This window comes from Tinamus guttatus, unplaced genomic scaffold (assembly GCF_059628265.1).
Source record: "Tinamus guttatus ecotype Peru unplaced genomic scaffold, ASM5962826v1 Tinamus_guttatus_pri_ptg000546l, whole genome shotgun sequence".
Taxonomy (NCBI): domain Eukaryota; kingdom Metazoa; phylum Chordata; class Aves; order Tinamiformes; family Tinamidae; genus Tinamus; species Tinamus guttatus.
Genome location: NW_028289080.1, coordinates 2,607,633 through 2,627,163, shown reverse-complemented (window position 1 = coordinate 2,627,163; position 19,531 = coordinate 2,607,633). Strand labels below are relative to the sequence as shown.

The 19,531-nt window shown below is 57.2% G+C and overlaps 2 protein-coding genes across 2 annotated transcripts in view; one reads left to right on the top strand and one right to left on the bottom strand.

Moving 5' to 3' along the window:
- PTDSS2 (phosphatidylserine synthase 2) overlaps positions 1–2,229 on the bottom strand; it is a 35,228-nt gene extending 32,999 nt beyond the window's left edge. Inside the window, exon 1 of the mRNA XM_088534302.1 lies at positions 1,994–2,229. Within this exon, the coding sequence (XP_088390428.1) occupies positions 1,994–2,229 (236 nt within the window). The remainder of the gene's footprint in view (positions 1–1,993) is intronic.
- A 4,179-nt stretch (positions 2,230–6,408) lies between these two features.
- Positions 6,409–18,294, top strand: ANO9 (anoctamin 9). Its single transcript, XM_088534260.1, is given in 26 exon segments — positions 6,409–6,414; positions 9,079–9,138; positions 9,371–9,496; positions 9,691–9,790; positions 9,793–9,826; positions 10,126–10,175; positions 10,659–10,717; positions 10,934–11,016; positions 11,849–11,983; positions 12,092–12,188; positions 12,569–12,629; positions 12,746–12,828; positions 13,541–13,645; positions 13,945–14,109; positions 14,199–14,235; positions 14,681–14,792; positions 15,133–15,190; positions 15,314–15,411; positions 15,580–15,743; positions 15,996–16,148; positions 16,442–16,548; positions 16,550–16,590; positions 16,963–17,082; positions 17,255–17,348; positions 17,510–17,622; positions 18,267–18,294. Coding segments are annotated over 26 exon segments (2,289 nt in total).
- The last annotated feature ends 1,237 nt before the right edge of the window (positions 18,295–19,531 follow it).

Sequence of the window (19,531 nt, the reverse complement as noted above, 5' to 3'; positions counted from 1 at the left end):
TACAAATAACAGATCTAGCATGCTTCAGTGTACAAAAAATAGAAGTCCAACCTCAGCCTAAAATAAGTCCTTGGTGTGTATTCAGAAAGCTAACTTTAAATGTGTCTTGCCTATCCACATTATAAGTGTAATGTGAAGAGCACTGAACACCTTTCACCTAGGACAGCTGCTTACCCCACACATCTGCATATTGCCAGCTATTGTCTAGTAGTAAGAGATCCCTGGAAATTAGTTCAGGGGTTACAAAATAATGTTTTATAAAGCTCCTTCCCATTTCCTTTGCTTGCTTTTCCTCATGACAAATACAGTTGTCTTGGTACTGACCATTTGGGATCCCATAATTTAATCAAAATACAGTATTTTCCGGGCTAAAGTTATTAAAACTAAGCACACAAACTGTTCTGTCCTCTCAAAACAAAACCAATTACAAGTTTGTAAGACCTAAAAACTGTTATTGGAAACAGGTCTTATAAAAGGATGAGGCAAATAGCTAAAAAGGATTATGTTTTCAGAGGATTGCATTTATAGCAGGAAACTAGGAAACTACTTTTGCAAGTTATACTATACTACTTCTAGAATGGTTTCTTACTTTACTCACCAGTTCCAAATTCTTGAATTCTCCAAACAGAGCAGGCCATAAGAGTAACCTTATCTCCTAGATAAGGTTAACTTCTAGAGGAAAGGGTACTTTCACGGTAACTCATATAGTCCAAAAAAAAAAAAAAAAAAAAAAAAAGGAGGGGCACCTCTTAAATTTCAATTTTCTGAGGCAACATCCATAGGCAGTGTGAAAACAGCATCAAGGGCCACAAACTAAATACTTAAGTTTGGGCAAGAGATAATGATTATCAGAGCAAAAGTTGAGCCATGACCAAAGGATACACTAGCCAAAAGCACATGCAGCAGTGTCGCACACAGGTCAAAAGCAACAAAAGGAAAAACCCAGAAGCTTTCAGAAGCTTTTTGAAGTCCTGGCTTTCAGCACAAGCAACTAGGCACACTAGCCAACAAATGCACTTAAAGGTGGCATAGTAGTACTTTCAACAGAAAAAAAAAGATTTTTTTAATATATTTATTTCAAGAAAGCAGACTGCACAGTGCACCGACACAACCATAACAGGAAAAAAAAGTGCAAAAGGAGAGATTACACAATAAAAACAGACAAAAACTTCAGGCATTATGAAGCCCTCAGAAAACGACTAACAAGACAGTAAGAACGCAAGTTTTACCCATTTTCCATTTATAAGCCGACCCTACTCAGCAGGCCTCAGGAAGATCCAGTTACTTGATCAGCCTACATGCGCAATGCTAATGCGTCCTCCCCAGGAAAGTTCATGTGTCCTCAGGACGACACTATTCCTGGATTAGACTTGCGTATGCTCCAAGTGCTTCCGTAGCAAGCGCATGGAGACCCAAGCGGTATCTGGGTATTTCTCTACCAAGGAAAGTGGCAGAAATATCACCTCGTATCAGTGGCTACATCAAGACCAACACCTCCTCCCCTCCGCTCCTGCCCAGATTGGCGGGGTCAGAGCCAAACATCCTCCCTTTCTCAACCCACTAATGCCAAACCGCAGCCAAAATCATCTCGCCCTTAGCTCAGGTTCCAAAGAGGCGGCTCTAATGTCAGCCGAGTACGTTCTCTGCCCTGGTCCATGGTGAAGCAAAGGAGTGCTTGGCAAGTAGGTGCTTTGTCAAAAAAAAATGCAATTAAAAATAAAAGTGTTTTTGCCTTGATTTTCTGGATTCAGCACACCACAAACCCAAGCAAAACGCAGTCGAACTTAAACATTTTAAGTTCGGATTTCCAGCTGGCTTTCAGGAAACAGCAGGGACAGAAGGGCCCTTCCGCAAGACTGAGGGATAAGAAACGCGTGCAGCGTGTTGCTCTGTATACAAAAACACAAATGGAAGCGGGGACGAGGCTCTGCGCGCTGCGGAGCGGGGCCTGGGCGCGATGCGGGAGCGTGGCGCCAAGGGCAGCGGCTCTCACCAGAAGAAGGTGTTGGTGCCATCGTCGTACACCTCGGACTCGGTGCTGCGGCGCAGGCCGGCGCTGTCCCTCTCGGGGCCCGGCGGCAGAGGCGGCGGCGGCGAGGTGGCTGGGGGTGGCCGCTCCGCCGCGGCGGGGACCCCGCCGTTGGGCAGCGGCGGGGGCTGCTGCTGCTGCTCCTCCAGGGCCGCCTTGCCCAGGACACCGCCGTGGCCGCGCCGCTCGCCGCGCCTCATGGCGCCTGCCGCGCTAACGGCCGCCAACGGCCGCGCTCCCCCCACTCCGCCGCCCTCATGAGGGGGGCCTAGGGGGCGGGGCGCCACCCCGGTGCGCGACGGCACGTCGGCGCAGGCGCACAGCGCTGCCGGGGCGGGGCGAGGAGAAGGGGCGGGGCGAGGAGAAGGGGCGGGGCGGGGCCAGGAGAAGGGGCGGGGCGGGGAGAAGGGGCGGGGCGAGGAGACTGGAGCGGGGCGCCCGCCGTTGCCGCGGCAACCGCCCCGCCGTGAGCGCCGTTGGGGCCGTTACTGTGGGAGGCGCCGCCTGCGCCAACGGCCGCGCTCCTCCTCCTCCTCCTTCTTCATCCCTGCTCCTTCCTCCTCCTCCGCCGCCCTGGAAACGCAGAGGCACCTCCTCGCCTCAGTGGAGACCTGCTGCCCGGGGAGGCACGAGGAGAGGCGTTAATGTGCTTTAAAAATATGTCCTTTCCGCCGGGAGGGGACAGCGCCGTGCCCCGAGGACAGCCACGTCGCGTTTGCAGAGGGCGGCGGTGTTGAATCCGCTGTCTCTGCGTCTCTTGCCAGAAAGGAAACGCAGAATTGTCATTAAAAGAAAGTGGCTTCGCTTTAGACAGGCTCCTTGCATTACACAGGGACAAAAGAAAGCTGTAAAAACTCACATTAAAAAAAAAAAAGTTTTCTGGAACATAAACAAATACCCCACATCTAGAGAGAAAGCTGCCAGTGCCCCTCGTGCCACCCTGTGTCTCAAGCCTGCTGTATATATAAACATATTTGTATATTTAATCCCAACCCCAGCACGGGGTCTCTTCCCTGCAGCCGACCGTCCGGCGCTTTCCAAAATGTCTTCTGGCATCGACGTGAGACTGTTAAGAGAGGAACTGGCAGGAGCAAAGAAAGGAAAGTCGAGGGGGGGAAAAACTGGGAGAAAATGTCTATGTGGCTGTAAAGGAAGGGGCTGGCCACACGATGGCAGCAGTCAGCTAGGCAGCGTGCGGGTTTCGGGGCTGCCCCAGGAGCTGCCTGCGGCTACCAGCTCCATTGAAGTCATGTGTTTCTATATGAAAAAAAAGAGCCGTGCTGCGTTGGCAAAGCCACGCTGCTGCTTGCTTGCTTTCTTCATTAGCAAAGGGAGCCCCTGTCTGAGCAGTTGCTGCATCGGAGTGAAAAGGATTTGCGCAAAGACTCCCTGAGAAGGTGCAACGTTGTCCCTTGCGAAAAGCCAGGCGTACAGACGGACAGTGATAACCCTGGCCGCTGTAGAGTCCCCTGCCAACTTGAAACACTCCCTCGGCAATGTTTTATGAGGCAGCCTAGAGCTCAGACATAGGCAAAACGTGAAGGAAAAACCTGATGATGGCGAAGGTGATGCTGCAACTGCCGGCAGTCACCAAGCCAGGTTCAGCCACCTCTTGGTCATTTGTGGACTTTCATCTCCTTCTGCCTGTTGGCCTACATCCACCACGGTGACTTCAGGCCTTTGGGACAGGTCAAAACTCTAAGGAAGGGATGCGCTGTTGTCCTGTGAATGGCACCTTGGGGCAAGCCCAGCAATTCCTTCCACAGGCTGAGCCGTATCACGGCCGCTGGAAAGGAGCCCTGAGCTCTCAGGGTCTCTAGCTAAACAGCCTCCAAGTTGGATAGATGCGCCTGAGCTTTAGAGGGAATGCAGGTAGTTGTACTGCCACACAGACCTGGGGCAAAATGGCCCTTGGCATCAGCAGCTGAGGGCTGTGCCCTCTGCCCGCCCTCATGACGTAGTGCGAAATTCCCAAGCAAATCCCTAAGCACAGTTGGCGGAGCTAGAAGACAGCAGCTTGGGATGCGTTCAGGCCCAACACAGGCTTATTGCCAGGCTCAGGTTTTTGGCCATCTTTCTCATTCACAGTGTCTCTAGCAGGGTTTTTACTAGCTGCTGAGAAACATATGCCCCACAAGCGATCTCCAGGTTTAAAAGGTTCAACAAGCACTTGTTCAACATCACCAGCTTCCAAACAATGCTCGTCTTTACTCCTTCACTGAGAGCAGGTAGGCTTCAAGCTTAACACAAATTCTCTTCTGCCCATTTCATTGAGCAGATTCTCCTGGATACTTCGAACCGGACTTTAATGTCTTCAAAATTAGGACAATAAATAAACAAATAAATAAACGCACACAGAAAGCTCCTATTTTTTTTTCCTTCGTTTTCCAGCCATTTTGTCCCATTCAGACTACACAGACAGACTCCAAATCTTTGTGGTATCTAAGAGTATCTCTGGTGCTGGGAACACATATGCGGAGCTGGCTGTGTAGACTGTCAGCTGGAATAACAAGATACCCGGGCAGGATGAAGAAGCTCTGCTCAAAATGAGTCCACAAGTGACATAAAGGCACTCCAGGGACCACAGCCCCGCTAACCAGAAAGCTGTGCTTTCGTTCTTAAAAACACCTTCCAAGGGATCTTTCTCCTTTCATGCTCTTCTCGACAGATATACAGGAAGGCAATGCCCTCTGAATTCTGAAAAAAAACAAAAACAAAAACAAAAACAAACAGTGCCTTGGGGACTGGAAAGAGCAGATAACTGTTTTATCACCATCCTAAACAAGGGATGCCTTCATGCAGCACAGCCTCCATGCGCTCGGAGCAGGCGCTCACCGTTGAAAGCCTCCTTACGAGGAGGGCTGAGGGCAGGCACCCTCCTTCTAGCTGAAGTGGTTTATCATAGTAAAGCCTTCAGCAGTCTGCTACCACCCCGCTGATGGAAATTACCATTTTTGCCCCCGGCTAGGGTTAACGGGTCACACAAGTGCTCCTAGACGGCTTCAATGCCATCTTGCTTCACTGAGGCCCAACCACTGCCCAATGTGGCTTGAGCTTATCAATCCAACATGATACTGCAGTGCAGTAGGATTTGACCACCCGCCCTGCCCCGGCAGCAGCAGCTTGGGCAAATGGCCAGCCTGTGGGCACAGATCCACCTTCCACACCAGCCAGCAAAGCTACGAGCTTGAGGGACTTCTACTCGAAGCAGCTGGCGCCCGTGTTCAATTACTGGCCCCTCTGGAGAGCAAAGTCCTCCTGTTCCTCCTTGGCCAAGTTTGCAGGTGGAAGACAGATGTGTAGGCAGAGCCACGTGGCTGTCCCACCTCCTTACAACCCTGTTTCGGTTTAACCCAGCAGCGCCCACGCTGCAAAGGTCTTTGGCCTTGTGGCAGGAGATGCCAAAAGCGCCTTCAGCGCTGCGTTAGGAGACCTCGTTCTCTCATACGGACGCACATACTTTCTCCCATGCTCACAGAGAGCTACAGGGGATAAAGAGAGTCCTCACCCGGCCGGCTGCACAAACTGCCCTGAGGGGAGGCCCTTCAAGCCTTGTCAACACGGCGACTTGGGTGTGATTTTTCAGGACATGACACAAAGGTCATGGGCCCACCAGGAAAGCTGATGTAATTCTACCCTAGTAAATCCTATCCGCTTAAGAGCGACAAGATTTTTAAGCGCAGGGAGGCAGGAGGCTGCTGCTATTTGCGACGTTCAGAGCACGCTTTGGTGGTTCCCTCTTCAGCCCTCGGGGAAGGAATAGTTGTTCTTAAGGATTATAAAATCCCAGCAGATGTTCCCCAAGTTGTTGACAGCGGCTGAGGAAGCCCCACATGCCATAGCACAAGGTGTCTCGCACGCCGGAGCAAAAACGCACGACTTTGGCGATGTTTTTGCTAGCTGCTGAGTGGCAAAGGAAGGCAAGGAAGGATTTCCCTGCCTCCACTTGGTCCCTGCAGGGAGCAAGGTTTTCCTGGTAGATCATGGAAGGGGGAAGACCAGGGGGCCTGAAGTGTTTCCAGCAAGCCAGAGGCTTGGCAGGAGCTGCGAAAGCTGCCCACCAAGGGTTACCTGCCTATCTCGCTGGGCGGTACTGGGCTTGCCACTCCTTGAGCAAGGGTGAAGGGCAGCCTTCTCGCCTCCTCCTCCTCCTGGTTTCTGTTCCTCGCCAGGCAGAGGCAGCTCCCTCCCGAGGCGGGACAGTGTCCCACGCGGAAGTCAGGTCGCCGCTCGCCTCACACGAGACATCAGCCCGCGGAGCTTGGGAAGCAAAGGGCGCTCGGCGGCCAAACCCTGGCCCCTCTGCCCCGCGGGCAGCTCCCCAGAGACCCGCCAAGAGGAGCCAAGGGGCCAGCGAGAAAGAGACCTTCCGCTTCGCAATGCAGGTAGGACAGAAATCACCTACCAGGGATTTTGCACCACCTGCGGCTTGGCAGCATGGCACGATCTGCGCTACCACGTGGGTTCGGGGCTCCCTGGGGACTCCAGCATCCGAAGGGTGCTCAGCTCCTCTTCCCAGCGAGAAGTTCTTACTGGGATGTGCCACGAGGAACGTGCCCAGGACCCGTGTCCGAGGGATGAGCATGCCGCAGCGCCTCTCGGTGCAGCCGGGTTGGAAGGGCTATTCACGGCCCCAGATATCGGTGCCAGAGCATAAGACAGAGGGAGATTTCCCCCCAGCCCAGCCCTCTTGTCCAAGCGAAGACCGAGACATGAGAACTTCACCTCCGCAGGACAAGGCACTGCCTTTCCTGGTAGCATTCTCGGGTGCTTCTAGAGGCCATGAAATAAAACAACGGGAGAGAGGGATTGAGGAAGCTGTGCTCGTGTGGCTTGAAAGAAGAGAAAAACATTAGATTTCTTTTATTCAAAAGGTCTTGTGGGCTCCCTAACATAATTGTACAGGTGTCTTCTCCATCAGCGATGATCACATTTCTCAGGAAGCGATGACACAAGATGGAAGGGCTCGAGGGAAGGGAGCGGGGCTCGGGAGGCAGTGGTAGGAAGCATCCCCAAGAGAATGATCTGATCTTCTCAGCGTGGGTGAGAGCAACCACCCAAAACCCTCCTCGAGGTGTGGCTAGAAAGGAAAACCAGGATACTGCCTCCTGGTCAGGCCCGTGGCCTAAGGAATAACTCCCCCCCAGGCAGGAGCCAAGGGGAGGTATGAAGGTGTTATGGTCTCCCAAGGAGGCACGAGCCACAGCGGGAGAGAAGCGAGGTGCTCTTTAGGGCAGGCAGACTCTTCCTGCATTGAAATTCCTGCTTCTCACTACACACATTTCCTCTGTTCCACCTTCCCGCCTCATGGCTCCCGCTCCAAACGTGATTAGGAAAAAGCTAAACTTCCACCTTCCTCCTTGATAGCAAGGATTAGAGTCCGCGTTTGATACCACCCCATGGGAGCCAAGCTCTGCCCGCACGGAGCAGAGAGAAAAGCCTGCCGAGCTGCTAAAGAAGAGTGGGAAGTAATGAGTCCCTCTTGGCGTTAAAGGCATATCCTGTTATTTTGGGAGCGCTCGGAAGCTCTTGGTGGGGATGGGACATTCGCGCTGCCAGTGGTGCGGAGCAGCCTCCCTGCATGGCTGCACGCAGAGCTGGTGAGTTATGAGGAAGGGAGATGAGGACGCCTCTTGGGGCAGGGGTTTCCTCGCTCTCACCCAAAGCTTCGAAGGAAAAGGAGGCTCAGAAGCAGCTTTAAAAGCGGCTTCCAGAGCAGCATCTTCGTGGCATGAGGCTGGTGTGTACAGGGATTGAGAGAAACCAGCTGGGCGGGAATGAAATAACACAAGCAGCAGAGGTGATGCCAACCTAGATCCGTGCCAGCATCAGCGGGCAGCACTGCTGCAGGTTCCTTCTCCTAGCAGCACCTCGGAGGGGAAGCCCACCAAGCCGCCGGCTTCTCCCAGCAAGGCTCGCCAAGCGCGGCGCATCGGCAAGCAGCAAGGCAGCCCGCTCTCCTCCTTTCGCCCAGTGATCAAATGCCTTCCTGGCACGGTTTTAACCTTCCCCATTTGGCTTTCCAGGCTGCAGGGCCCCTTCGCTCCAGGTGAGCTCAGGGCTCCACATTCGAGCGCTGTGAGCAGCATTTCAGTCCTTTCCCCATCCTGCTCCGCTCCGCTCCCAGGGTCTAGTTCTCCAGGGAGAACGTGGGATGCAGAGCTCCCTGCACGGCTGGGTTGCACCATGGGCGCTCTTCTCCGGAGGTGACGGCTGGATCAACTCGTCCGGCCGCTCTCCTGGGACTCCTACTCGGATGGCAATATTGACTGCCGATATCGCCACCCCTGGCAGCTGCGTCACCGTGCCCCAGGGAACGGCAGCATAACCGTCTATGGGGCCACGCCGTGAACCTGCTTCTCAAACACCCTTTGCAATCCTCAGGGATTCATCTCCTCCCAAACAGCTGTGCAACAGACGTGAATCACCTCTGCCCCCAAAAGGCAGGGTGGCCTGCAGTCCCACCTGCCCTTATTTTGGAGCCTTTTCCTCACATAAACCAGAAGGAAAAGGGGCTGGCGCTGGCACGTACCCTGCTCTTCTCCAGCAGTTTTATCCAACCTCACGGCTTGGCTGACAGGCCAAAATCCCTCTTGGCGGGTCCGTGCTGCCCAGCCACACAGCTCCGCCTGCCTCCAGGCCAGCCAGGCCGGGTATGCCCAAGTACCTCCTGTCCCTGCTCCCTCGCAGGGTGTCTTTCTTCTACGGCTGCCAAGCGGCCTGAGCTGCAGAGCTCAGAGCATCTCCCAGAGCCTCTGCATCCTGCCATGTGCTGGGGCAGCAGGCAAGAGTGCAAAATGCTTGTTTGTACTATCAGAGGCAGGTTTCCACGCACCACTAAAAAGAAATAAATAAAAAGGAGTGTTTCTCGCTTGCTTTTAGCAGCTGGAGCAGAGCAGCTTGGTCCAGTTGCTCCAGCAGTGGGGTAAGACTCTGATCTGGGTGGTCACAGGGCCTCCTAGATGCCTGCAGGGACACTTTGCTCCAAGTCCAGACCCAGGATCTCCCAGGGCTCATACTGAAGCCTCCTCTGCTTTTCTCTTCCACAGGATGAAATTTTGCTGACTCCCTTGAGAGAGTCTGAAGATGATCTGGAGCCGCCTGCCCTGGTAAGTCTGGCTCCCTCTGCACTCACACAGAGCTCAGTACAGCTCCCACAAGGGGAAAAGGGAGGACCTTACAGCCACGGGCTGACTCAGTTTCCCCATCCTCACTCTCCCGCTCACTTCCAGTCCCTGAGGACCTTCTAACATGGGGGAAGAGATGCCAAACCACCCTTTTCCCCCAGATCCACCCTGAGAGGCTGCGAGGAATTCCCTCCATTAATTCCCTACGTTTTCCTGTGGGCAGGGCGAACCGGAGTGGGATTTTGTCCTTGTGAGCGACATCCATGAAATGGGCAGCGAGAAGGAGATCAAGAGGAAGAAGTTCCTGGACGAGCTGAGCAAGAAGGGGTTCACCATCAAGGTGAGGGGCCATGGGAGGGAAAAACTGATCCCGGGGTATCTTGTAGCACCCTGCTCTCCCGGAAAATGGAGCTCTCCAGCCTCTTGCCTCTGCTTCCATCCAGATTGCTGCCGCTCTGTGCGAGTCCCTCTGGCCAGGCCCTTGGCTCGGACAGCGCTACTCTAACAGCCCTTCTCTTCCCTTCCACCCCCTAGAAAATTGAAGACAAGAAGCTGTTTCATGGGGTGCGTGCCCCAGAATGGATCTTCCAGAAATACCAATGGCTCCTGAGGAGCCCGGACAGCAGGCTGCAAAGCCCAGTGACCAGCATAATGTGCCAGTGACCACCAGGTGGGTACCGAGCGGAGCTCCTGCCTACCTGCGCCTCGCGCTCCCCTTCCTCCACACTAGCACTGATTTTTCCAGTTCAGCTCAGGGTCTTGACAGGCTTCCCATTTCCAGGCATCCCTGGAATTCCCATTCCACAGAATATCACCTACCACTGCAGTGTGGTGCTAAGCTGCCAGTTCCTCACTGTCCATAGCCAAGCCATCTTTTCTTTCCCCCTTCTGCCCTGGGGTCTTGGGCTCTTCTTTCCCGCCAGTCCGCATCCCCCAAACAGCCTTTAACCCCCGCTTCTCCTCGCTCAGGATACGGATTGTGAACTTCATTCTGCATAACACGGTGCCTCCTGACCTCGGTAAGTGTACGTATATGGATGCAGAGCTTGATGCACAGCTTGAACTGGGGTTCAGCCCAAAGAGGCCGACTTGTCGCTGCATCTACAGGCTGGTAGATTGGGTTTAGTAGCAAGTAGATCCTGTTATTTCCTGCCCCCAAATCCCTGATTCCGGCTGCCCGCCACCTCTGCCCTGTGTTCCCAGGACAGCTTGTGCTTCCCTGGCACCCCAGGACATGGATGGGGCAGGGTGCCGGTGCTCCTGCTGTCCCTCTGGGCCGGCCAGCCTGGTTTGCTCCCAGATCAGCCCCAGCGCAGCCTGCAGCAATGTATGACAGCCAGAATTATCCCTGATCCCTCTGGACTAGCTCAGCCTTTCCCAGGCACTTTTGCCCCCACAAAGGCTTCAGAAAAGGTTTGGGGTCACTCTGCCCGGCAGGGAGCATGCAGGGCAGACACCAAAGCTTCTTCTCGCTAACCCTCCCCGTTGCGCTCTGCTCTCAGAGAAGCTGTGCGAACTGATGAAGAAGAAGGTCTTTGAGACGGCGTTTCCACTGCACGAGGTGAGGCCGAGCAAGCAGGAACCTCAGGGAAAAAGCCAAGAGGAGCAGAGCAGCAGGGCTGGGGCGAGGAGAGCTTTGGTTATGGAGGCTGAAGAAGCAGACGTGTGGGTGAAGGACAGGACCCAATGGGGCCTGGCATGCGGTAAACATGACCTGGGCATGGGCACTAAGACTGCCCCCATGTTCCCCTGTCTGACCAACTCCTCCGCTCCCCAGAGAGAAGAAAAAAAACTATTTATAAAGGAGAAATGGGCTCGATGGAGAGACATCTGTTATGAACAGCCGATTGAGAATATCAGGTAACGCAGGCAGCGAGGCCCAGCTGACCCCACTAGCCAAGCGGTCGCAGCGAGACACCCTGCCTGAAACCCAGAGAGCTTCACAGCCTTCCCAGGACCCCCAGGCATCCCTCACATCATTACCTTGAACCTGGCTCTTCTCACACAGACTGGCCTTCTTCTGAAGTCTGTTAAATTCTTAGCCTAAGGGGTATCCAGTGGCACCAAGCTCCATCTGCTAATTTAGCAGGATGAAACAACCCCCGCATCAGCGCTGTTTTTAATTGGCCTGTTTCCTTTTAAGCCACCTACTCCCTTTATTCCTGTGTGGAGAGCACCAGTGCATCACGTTTGGCCTGAGGCTGAACCTGGGACGTTAAAGGCAGCAAGGGGATGCCCTAGCTATATTAAAACTCACAGTAGCACAGCTCTTGTTTCTAAATGAAAGAGGGGGGGACCATGAAAGAATTGCAGGGAGAGAGATGAAAAGAGAAAGGAAATTGGTCTGCTGAGAGCTCTGAGACATGCTGGCCTCTCCAAACGCCCACATAACAGCATGTCCCATATCAGGCACTACGGACCAAGCCAATTGAGGCTGCGACAGCCTCGTGGTGCTTTCCGCTCTGAGCTCACCTCTCAGTTGAAGCTGTTCTCTGAGCAGGTCTTTATGGTGCTGCAGCGATGTCCACGGTGCTCCTTGCTGCATCCTCACACAATCGCCCAGAGCCACGTGCAGGGAGACCCAGCTATTGCCCCCTGGGGGTCACCTTGGACGTGCTGCTGCAATGCCCGGCCCTGCACGGTGCCCTCCACCACCTCTGAAGCTTATCCCACCCCCAGCCTTTCTTTCCAGGAGCTACTTCGGTGAGAAGATAGCCCTGTACTTCGCCTGGCTGGGCTGGTACACCTGCCTGCTGGGAATCGCTTCCGTGGTCGGAACGCTCATCTTTGTGTTTGGGATTACAGCGCTCAGCTCCAGCCAGGTGAGGTAAGGCACGCGGGGATGCTGAGCACGCACCCCGCTCGTGACCCCTCTGGGTATGCAGCCCTGAGCGGACGCCAAGCCGCCGCTGCTCTCCTTTGCTTCCCTTCCTAGCAAGGAGATCTGCAAAGCCAACACCACCATCATGTGCCCGCTCTGTGACCAGAAGTGCCCGTTCTGGTTGCTCTCCGACACCTGCACCTATGCCAAGGTAGGTAGTGCCCTTCTTGAGACAGGCCCAGGGCAAAGGACATGCAAATGTCTCCAGCTTCTGCAGTACCCTCAATACTGGAAACAAAAGCCACCTGCGAAATGCGGCTATGCTAACGCTGTAATGACAGGGATGTATATTAGCCATACGAGGCCTCCAACACCACCAAGGTAAAGGGAGGTTTACAGCAGTCTCACAAGCCTCCAGTGCCCCCCGCCTCCCTGCATTTTGCCCTCCTACAGTCTCTGTGGGATGGGGTTGGCAAGAAGACCCACTTGCCTGGACTGTGTGAGCACAGTCTTCTCCCCAGAGCTCAGGATGGCAGAGCCCTGACACCCAGCTGCCCCCACATCACATTCTTCCTTGACCTCCTTTTCCAGATCGCTCACATGATTGACAACGAGGGGACAGTTTTGTTCGCCATGGTCATGGCCATCTGGGGTAGGTGTCAACGCGTGTGAAGTGACTCTGACCTGCTTTATGGGACGGAGGGGCAGTGTCTTCTCCAGAGCCAACTCTGGGCATCATTCTCTGAGCGATCCCTTCTTCACCTGCAGCCACTGCGTTCCTGGAGCTGTGGAAGAGACACAGGGCCACCGTGGTCACCCAGTGGAACCTGTACGAGTGGGATGACGATGAGGTGAGGATGTCATCTCTCCTGCTTGGTGCTTTTCTCTTTCCAGGCAAGATCTACAGAAGAGACACAGCACACAGCCCCCTCACCTCCAGTCCTGGCGGGACAGAGCAGACCCCTCCAGAGAGTGCAGCAAATGCTACTCACCTCCCCATCTGCACAAGGGCTTGCACTTCATCAGGGCCATGCCCCACTGTGGCTCGGCTTGCCTTGCCTTGGGAGCTCATGCCTGCAAGCTACTTCCCAAAGCGGGCAGCAGCTCCTGCACAGAAAAATGTCACCTGCATTTTTCAGGAAGCCCAACCTGAGAGGTATCTGCTGGATGGCCAGCTGGCAGTGAGGGGTTATCATTTTTTTGCAGAGGGCAGTGGCAGCAATCAGTCCACAGGGAGATGGGCATTGCTTCCAGACAGTGTCCCAGATCACTTGACTTTTCAGGAGAGAAGGGCATGGTGCTGGGAGCCTCTCCCGGTGCAACGCTCGGAGCGAAACCCTGTCAGTGCCTGTCTCTCCTGCCAGGCAGTCCTGGCACCTGGATCTCTCCGCAGTGCCTCTGCATATACAACCACACAGCCACGGTCATTGCCAGAGTCTGTTCCTGCTGGACACACCTCTGCAGGAAAAAACACTTACCAACACTCTCCATCGGCACAACCACCCCTGGACTTGCCAGCATATAGGCACGGCTCCGATAACCCTCTCTTTCCCATTTTTCCAGGAGGAACTGGCTATGGAGCTGATCAATAACCCCCTGCACGAACCTCGGCGGTACCAGCACTCCTACTTCCGCAGCACCATCGTTATCCTCTTGGTTCTGCTCATGGTAAGCGCCTTACTCAGGCACGCTGCTGGGGGGTGCCACGCACACAGGTTTGTGAGGATTGGCACACCAGAGCCTGCACCACGACACACACAGAGCAGAAAGAGGCCAAATGCCCCCTAGACACTTGTGTCTCCCCCTGGAATGCTGCAAGGAGTCTGGCCAAGTAGTTCAGATGGAAAGGCCCGCCCTACGAAGCCTCTTACGGGGATGATGCTCTCTGAAGAGCGCTGCCTGTGACCGGCAGGGCGCTTCCCCCCACGCAGAGCCCTCTGTCACCCTCCTCCCCTCCTTCTCCGCAGATTGCCGTGCTCATCGGCATCGCCCACGCGCTGGTCATTTACCGGGTGGTGGCCATGGCGCTCTTCACACAGAGCGCCTCGGAGTTCATCCGCGAGCACGCCAACACACTGGCCGTGCTGACAGGCGCCGTCCTGCACTACTTCACCATCGTCATCATGACCAAGGTACGGAGCACGCTGCGAGGGAACGGGGGCCTTCTCCTTGCTCTCCTCCCGACCATGCTACTCTGGCGCTTTACACGTCTCTCCCGCAGGTGAACAGGCACGTGGCCCTCTTTCTCTGCGACCTGGGTAAGGGCAGCGGGCGCGCACCCGCGTTCCACGGCGCCGAGCCGCCCAGCGGTGCCGGCGGGCCGCAGCAGAGCACCCCCTGCTCCGCGGAGGCAGTCAGACCCCTGGCCCTTACGCTGCCCACCACGCAGCTCCATCCGCCGGCCCTCAGCTGTCTCCCCGGCCTCGCTGTGCTTCAGAGGGGCAGCCAGCTCGCAGGGCTGAGCCCCGGGGAAGCACAGAGCCGGGGCGGCTGCTGAGAGCCGGCGGATGGCAGGACCCCTCCTGTCCCAGCCCCTTGCTGAGCTGGGCTCGCTCCCCTCCGAGGGCTCCTGGCACAATGGGCTCAGGCGAAGGGCCAGGGAGGCCAACCTCCAGGGAGCCGTCCATGGGCTCCAGGGTGAGCGGGGCAAGGTCTCCCTGCCGGCTGGTGACACAAGGCCCCGCGCTCTGCTCCTATCCCCAGAGAAACCACGGACCTTCTCGCAGCGCGAGAACAACTTCACCGTGAAGATCTTCACCTTCCAGTTCTTCACCAACTTCTCCTCGCTCATCTACATCGCCTTCTTTCTGGGCCGGTGAGCGCGTCCTGCCGGGGCGAGAGCAGCGCTGGGCCACGTGCCCCTGGCTCTGCCCGAGGAAACCTCGGAGAGCCCCGGAGGCTCCCCGTGCCAGCACAGCCCAGCTCCTCTCGTTCCGCACACAGCGCCCGTGTCCAGGGCAGCTGGTGCAAGCGATGGGAGGGTTGGCCATGCTGGGACCCTTCTGCCCGTCCCGAGCTGCTGGGACATCGGGAGGGCCACAGCTTTTCTCCATGGGTGGGGAGCCCCTCCGTGGCACCCAGCAGCTGGATGTTCACCTCAAGCGCGGGGCAGCGGCGGGCTCGGCGGGCATCACTGCTGCCGCCTCTCTGCGCAGGATCAACGGGCGCCCGGGGAACTACGTGCGCGTGGCCGGCGAGTGGAGGTTGGAGGAGGTGAGGGGCTTGCCGCCGCGCTGACCCCACGCCACCGCCCTGCCGAGCCCCGGCTCCGTCCTGCCCCGCGGGCTGCGCTCCCAACTCATAGAGCGGCATTCCTGTCCCCTTGTCCCTCTGCAGTGCCACCCCAGCGGCTGCATCACCGACCTCTTCATCCAGATGGCCACCATCACTATCCTCAAGCAGACCCTCAGCAATTTCGTGGAGTACCTGGTCCCGTAAGCCTTTCCCCGGCCCACGGGGCGCTCCAGGTGCTCCTGCGCACAGCCCTTGGCCTCAGAGTTTCCTCTCCCCTCGCTGTGGTCCCAAGGGCTGTCCTGGGCAGCAGCTGGGCCCTGCTTAGCCAACGTTCGGATCCTCCACCCATGCACTCCCTCCCTTTGCAGATGGATAACCCACATATGCAAGAAGCAGAAGCTCCCCAAGAAGAAAAACACCATCCTGGGGGAGGAGGAGGAGGCTGAGGACCCCTGCAAACAGTGGTGGCTCAGCAACTACCAGCTCAACGAAGTCCACCCCTTCAGCTTGTTTGACGAGTTCCTGGAGATGGGTACGTGGGGCAGGGGAGGAGGGACAGCCAGGCCCCCAGTGCGAGGGGAGCCCCGGGGGATGGAGCGGTGCGGATATCCGTCCCTACGCATGAGTCCTGCCAGCCCTGGCAGAGGGACGAGCGAGCTTTGGGACCAGCCCTGCTCCAAGAGCTGTCACAGCGGGCACCACGAGGCATGCCCAGGCCAGGCCAGGTCACCGCGGGCTGCCTGCCCTGCGCTGCCTCCACGACGGGCATTTTCTCCTCGCACAGTGATCCAGTACAGCTACACCACCATTTTCATTGCCGCCTTCCCACTTGCCCCGGTGCTGGCTTTCATCAACAACCTGGTCGAGATCCGCCTGGATGCCATCAAGATGGTTCACTTCCGGCGGCGCATGGTGCCCAGGAAGGCCAACGACATTGGTGAGACGGGCCCTGGGAGCGCTCCCCACCGCGGGACACTCTGGCACCAAGTGGCCTCCCCAGCGCGGGCTCTCGAGGCTCCCATTGCCAGGGCTTGGCAGTACTTCGCCGTGGAGGGAAGAGCCATGCACTGGGGAAGGAGAAGCTATTTCTGTCCCCGAGAGGCAGCGGGACAGCTGGAAGCTCTCCCTCCTTGTCCCAGTCCTCTTTGGCCAAGACAAACTTGTCCCCGAGTGAGCGCAGTGGCACAGGGACGGTGGCAGGGAGCCTCACTGACCGCTCTTCTCTCGCAGGAATCTGGCTGCAGGTCCTGGAAGCCATCGGCATCCTGGCTGTCATTGGCAATGGACTGGTGATCGCCATCACATCCGACTTCATTCCCATGCAGGTCTACAAGTACAACGCACAGCCCCTGCGCGACGGGCAACAGCACTGCCCTGGAGTGAGTGCCACCACCCCGCTGCTCCCGCCCTGCCAGGGCCCTCCCCGCAGCATCCTGCCCTGCCGCCCGCAGGGAGGCCGAGGCTCTGAGCAGCCTCCTGTGCCAGAGTACAGGAAACAGGGGGAAAAGCGGAGTTTTCCAGGTGGTTTACTCCTAGTCTGAGAACGCACACGCGAGGGAAAGCTTAAAAGCAGCAGCTGCAGGAGAACGAGCCTTGTAGCAAGCAGCCTGGGGCCCTTCTCTCCATCCGCGGGAGATGCAGCAGTGCCACGCTTTAGCGAGGTGTGCCCACACTCGCAGCGTGGCACTGAACCAGGACCCCCGCTCGCCAGCGGGCGGATGGGCCTGGAAATGCCCTTTCTCCCTTCACAGCTGCCTAAGCGGCTACATCAACCACAGCCTCTCCACCTTCCGCACGCGGGACTTTGAGCCACACATGCGACTGCCTGCGCAGCTGCCGGACTTTGCGAGACAGGGAGTCACGGAGTGCAGGTAGGAGCAGCTCTGAGCCACTGCCCCCCGGCCCCGCGCCGTGGCGTCCCCCCGCACGCCGCAGCCGGGCTGCAGAGGAGGGCTGGGAGGAAGGAGGCGACCGCCAAGGAAGCCGCAGCTCCCCCAGGCCCCGTGGAGCCTGGCTGGGGGCGCTGACGGGGCTGCGCTGCAGGTACCGAGATTACAGGAACGCCGACGACTACAGCTACACCGCCCAGTTCTGGCACGTGTTCGCAGCCCGCCTTGCCTTCCTAATCCTCTTCGAGGTGAGCGTGACAGGAGCTGCCAGAGGCCAGCGGGAGGGAGGAGGAAGAGGAGGCTCCGGGAGCTCCCGCCCTTGGCTGGGAGGCGCTGGACACGCAACCCTTGCTCGTCTCTCCCGGCACCAGCTCTCACTGCCTGTGGTGGTTCCGTGTCCTTTTTTCAGCATGTGGCTCTGTGCGTCAAATTCATTGCGGCCTGGTATGTCCCCGATGTCCCCCAGTCGGTTAAGAACCATATTCTGGATGAAAAATACACCAAGCTGCAAAAAGGACTGAGGTGGGTGATACCTGAGAAGGTCTCAGGGGCCACTGTCCTCAGGGGTGCCACTGTCTCCGGCAGGAGGAGGAGACCTGACTAGCTGGAGAATCAGGTCTCTCCCAGGCCCCCTGACCACTGCACAACCCTAACACTCATTTTAGGACTTTACCACTAAATGAGGGTCCATTTCTCTCCACCACCATCAGTATGATTGGTTAGTTCACTGAAATGAGTCCCACACGACTTAAAAAATAAATAAATAAATAAATAAAAGAACGATTTTGTTCAAATTTTCCTTTTACGGATTTTCGATTTTTGCTGAAAAAAAAAAAAAAAACTATTGAGAGAACCGTAGGCTGGGCCTTCCTAGTGCTGCTGTCCTTTACCAGGGCTCTCCCCACGCCACTGCTCTCCCAGGCCCAGCTGCCACCTCTGGGCTCCAGGCCGGGGCAGGGCGCAGGGCTACGTGGGGCTCATGGAACACCGCGCTGCCGGGGCTCCCGTCTGCTTCCGACTGCCTGTTTGCCCCAAACAGCCGATCACCGCCTTGTCATTTATCCTTGGCAAGAGGCCCCATTCCCACCCCGAATACTTTCCAATTCCCCACTGCTCTCCGACGTGGATAGCTTCCTTCCACGACGACCCTTTCCTCTCTCCCGCAGCACAATGGAGTACTCCACCGACGTATAGCGCGCCTCACCGAGAAACACTGCCCTGAGACCCCCTCCCCAGCCTGCAGTGCCAGAGGCGGAGGAGCCACCGCTGCAGCACTGCCCGCAGAGACACAGCCCCCCGGCTGTGGCTGCGCTTGGACTTGAAGCATGAAACAACACGACAGCGGCTTCGCAGGGGCAGAGCGCTGCGAAACGCACAACACCACGAGGAGACGCGGCAGGCAGCACGGACGGTGCCTTTCCAGGACGCCAAATTGCTGGGGAGACGCTTTCATGTCGCTAACAGACCGCGGTGCATCGCCAGCTGTGGAGCAGAAGAGGATACACATATGGCCCAGGGGAGAGGGATCTTCCTGGCACAGCTTTAGGGTCCTCCAAAGCAGCGACTCGAGCTTGGTGCCTTCTCAAGAAGCTCAGAAGCACCTGCTGTGCAGCCAGCCTTGGCCACCTTCCCCCCTGCAAATCACAAGGACTGAGATGCAGCAGGAAACGCCAGCTAGCTCATTTCAGCTTCATTTGCCAGCTCTCTCCCTGCCTTTTTTTTTTTTTTTTGCACTTGGGCCCCTCTCACTCTGCCTTCAGTGGCTTTGCTGCTCCCTCACCGCTGCCAACGCCAGCCAACCCTCGCGACCACAACTACCCTATGGCTGCAACCCCAACCCGCCGCAAAACCCGGCCGTTAGCCGGCCCGTCTCGTGCGCAGGGGTGCTCGCCGCTGACCCAACCGCGAAGGCCGAAACAGAAATAAACCTCACGCCCGCGCAGCCGGGCTTGCAAAAGCCCAAGAAAGCGCCTCGCTCTCCACTTTATTGCCACCATCCCTGGGGGCGCCGCCCGAGCGCGTTGCAGTTTGCTTTGAGGGCGATTTGCCATAAAACGGTGACGATACAACGCGCTCGAACGCCGGCCTGCAGTGAGCGACAAAATGGCGGCCGCGGGGAGCCACCGCCTTCTCCGCGCGGGGCACGCTGGGAGCGGTAGTTCGGCGGCTGCGGCGGGAGGGGCGGTCCCGCGGCGCCGCGGGCGCGGCGGGACTACACTACCCAGCGTGCCCCGCGCGGGGCGGCCGCTCCCGCCTCCCGGCCGTCGCCAGGGAAACGCGGGGGGCGCCCGCGGGGACGCGCACGGAGACACTCGCCCTCCTGCTGCCCCGGTGGCCTGGAGAGGCCATCCCGCCTCGCCTCGCGCCTGGAACGACTGTCCCAGCCATCCCTGGCCAACGAGCCCCTGTTTCCCCTTGCCCCCTCCTCATC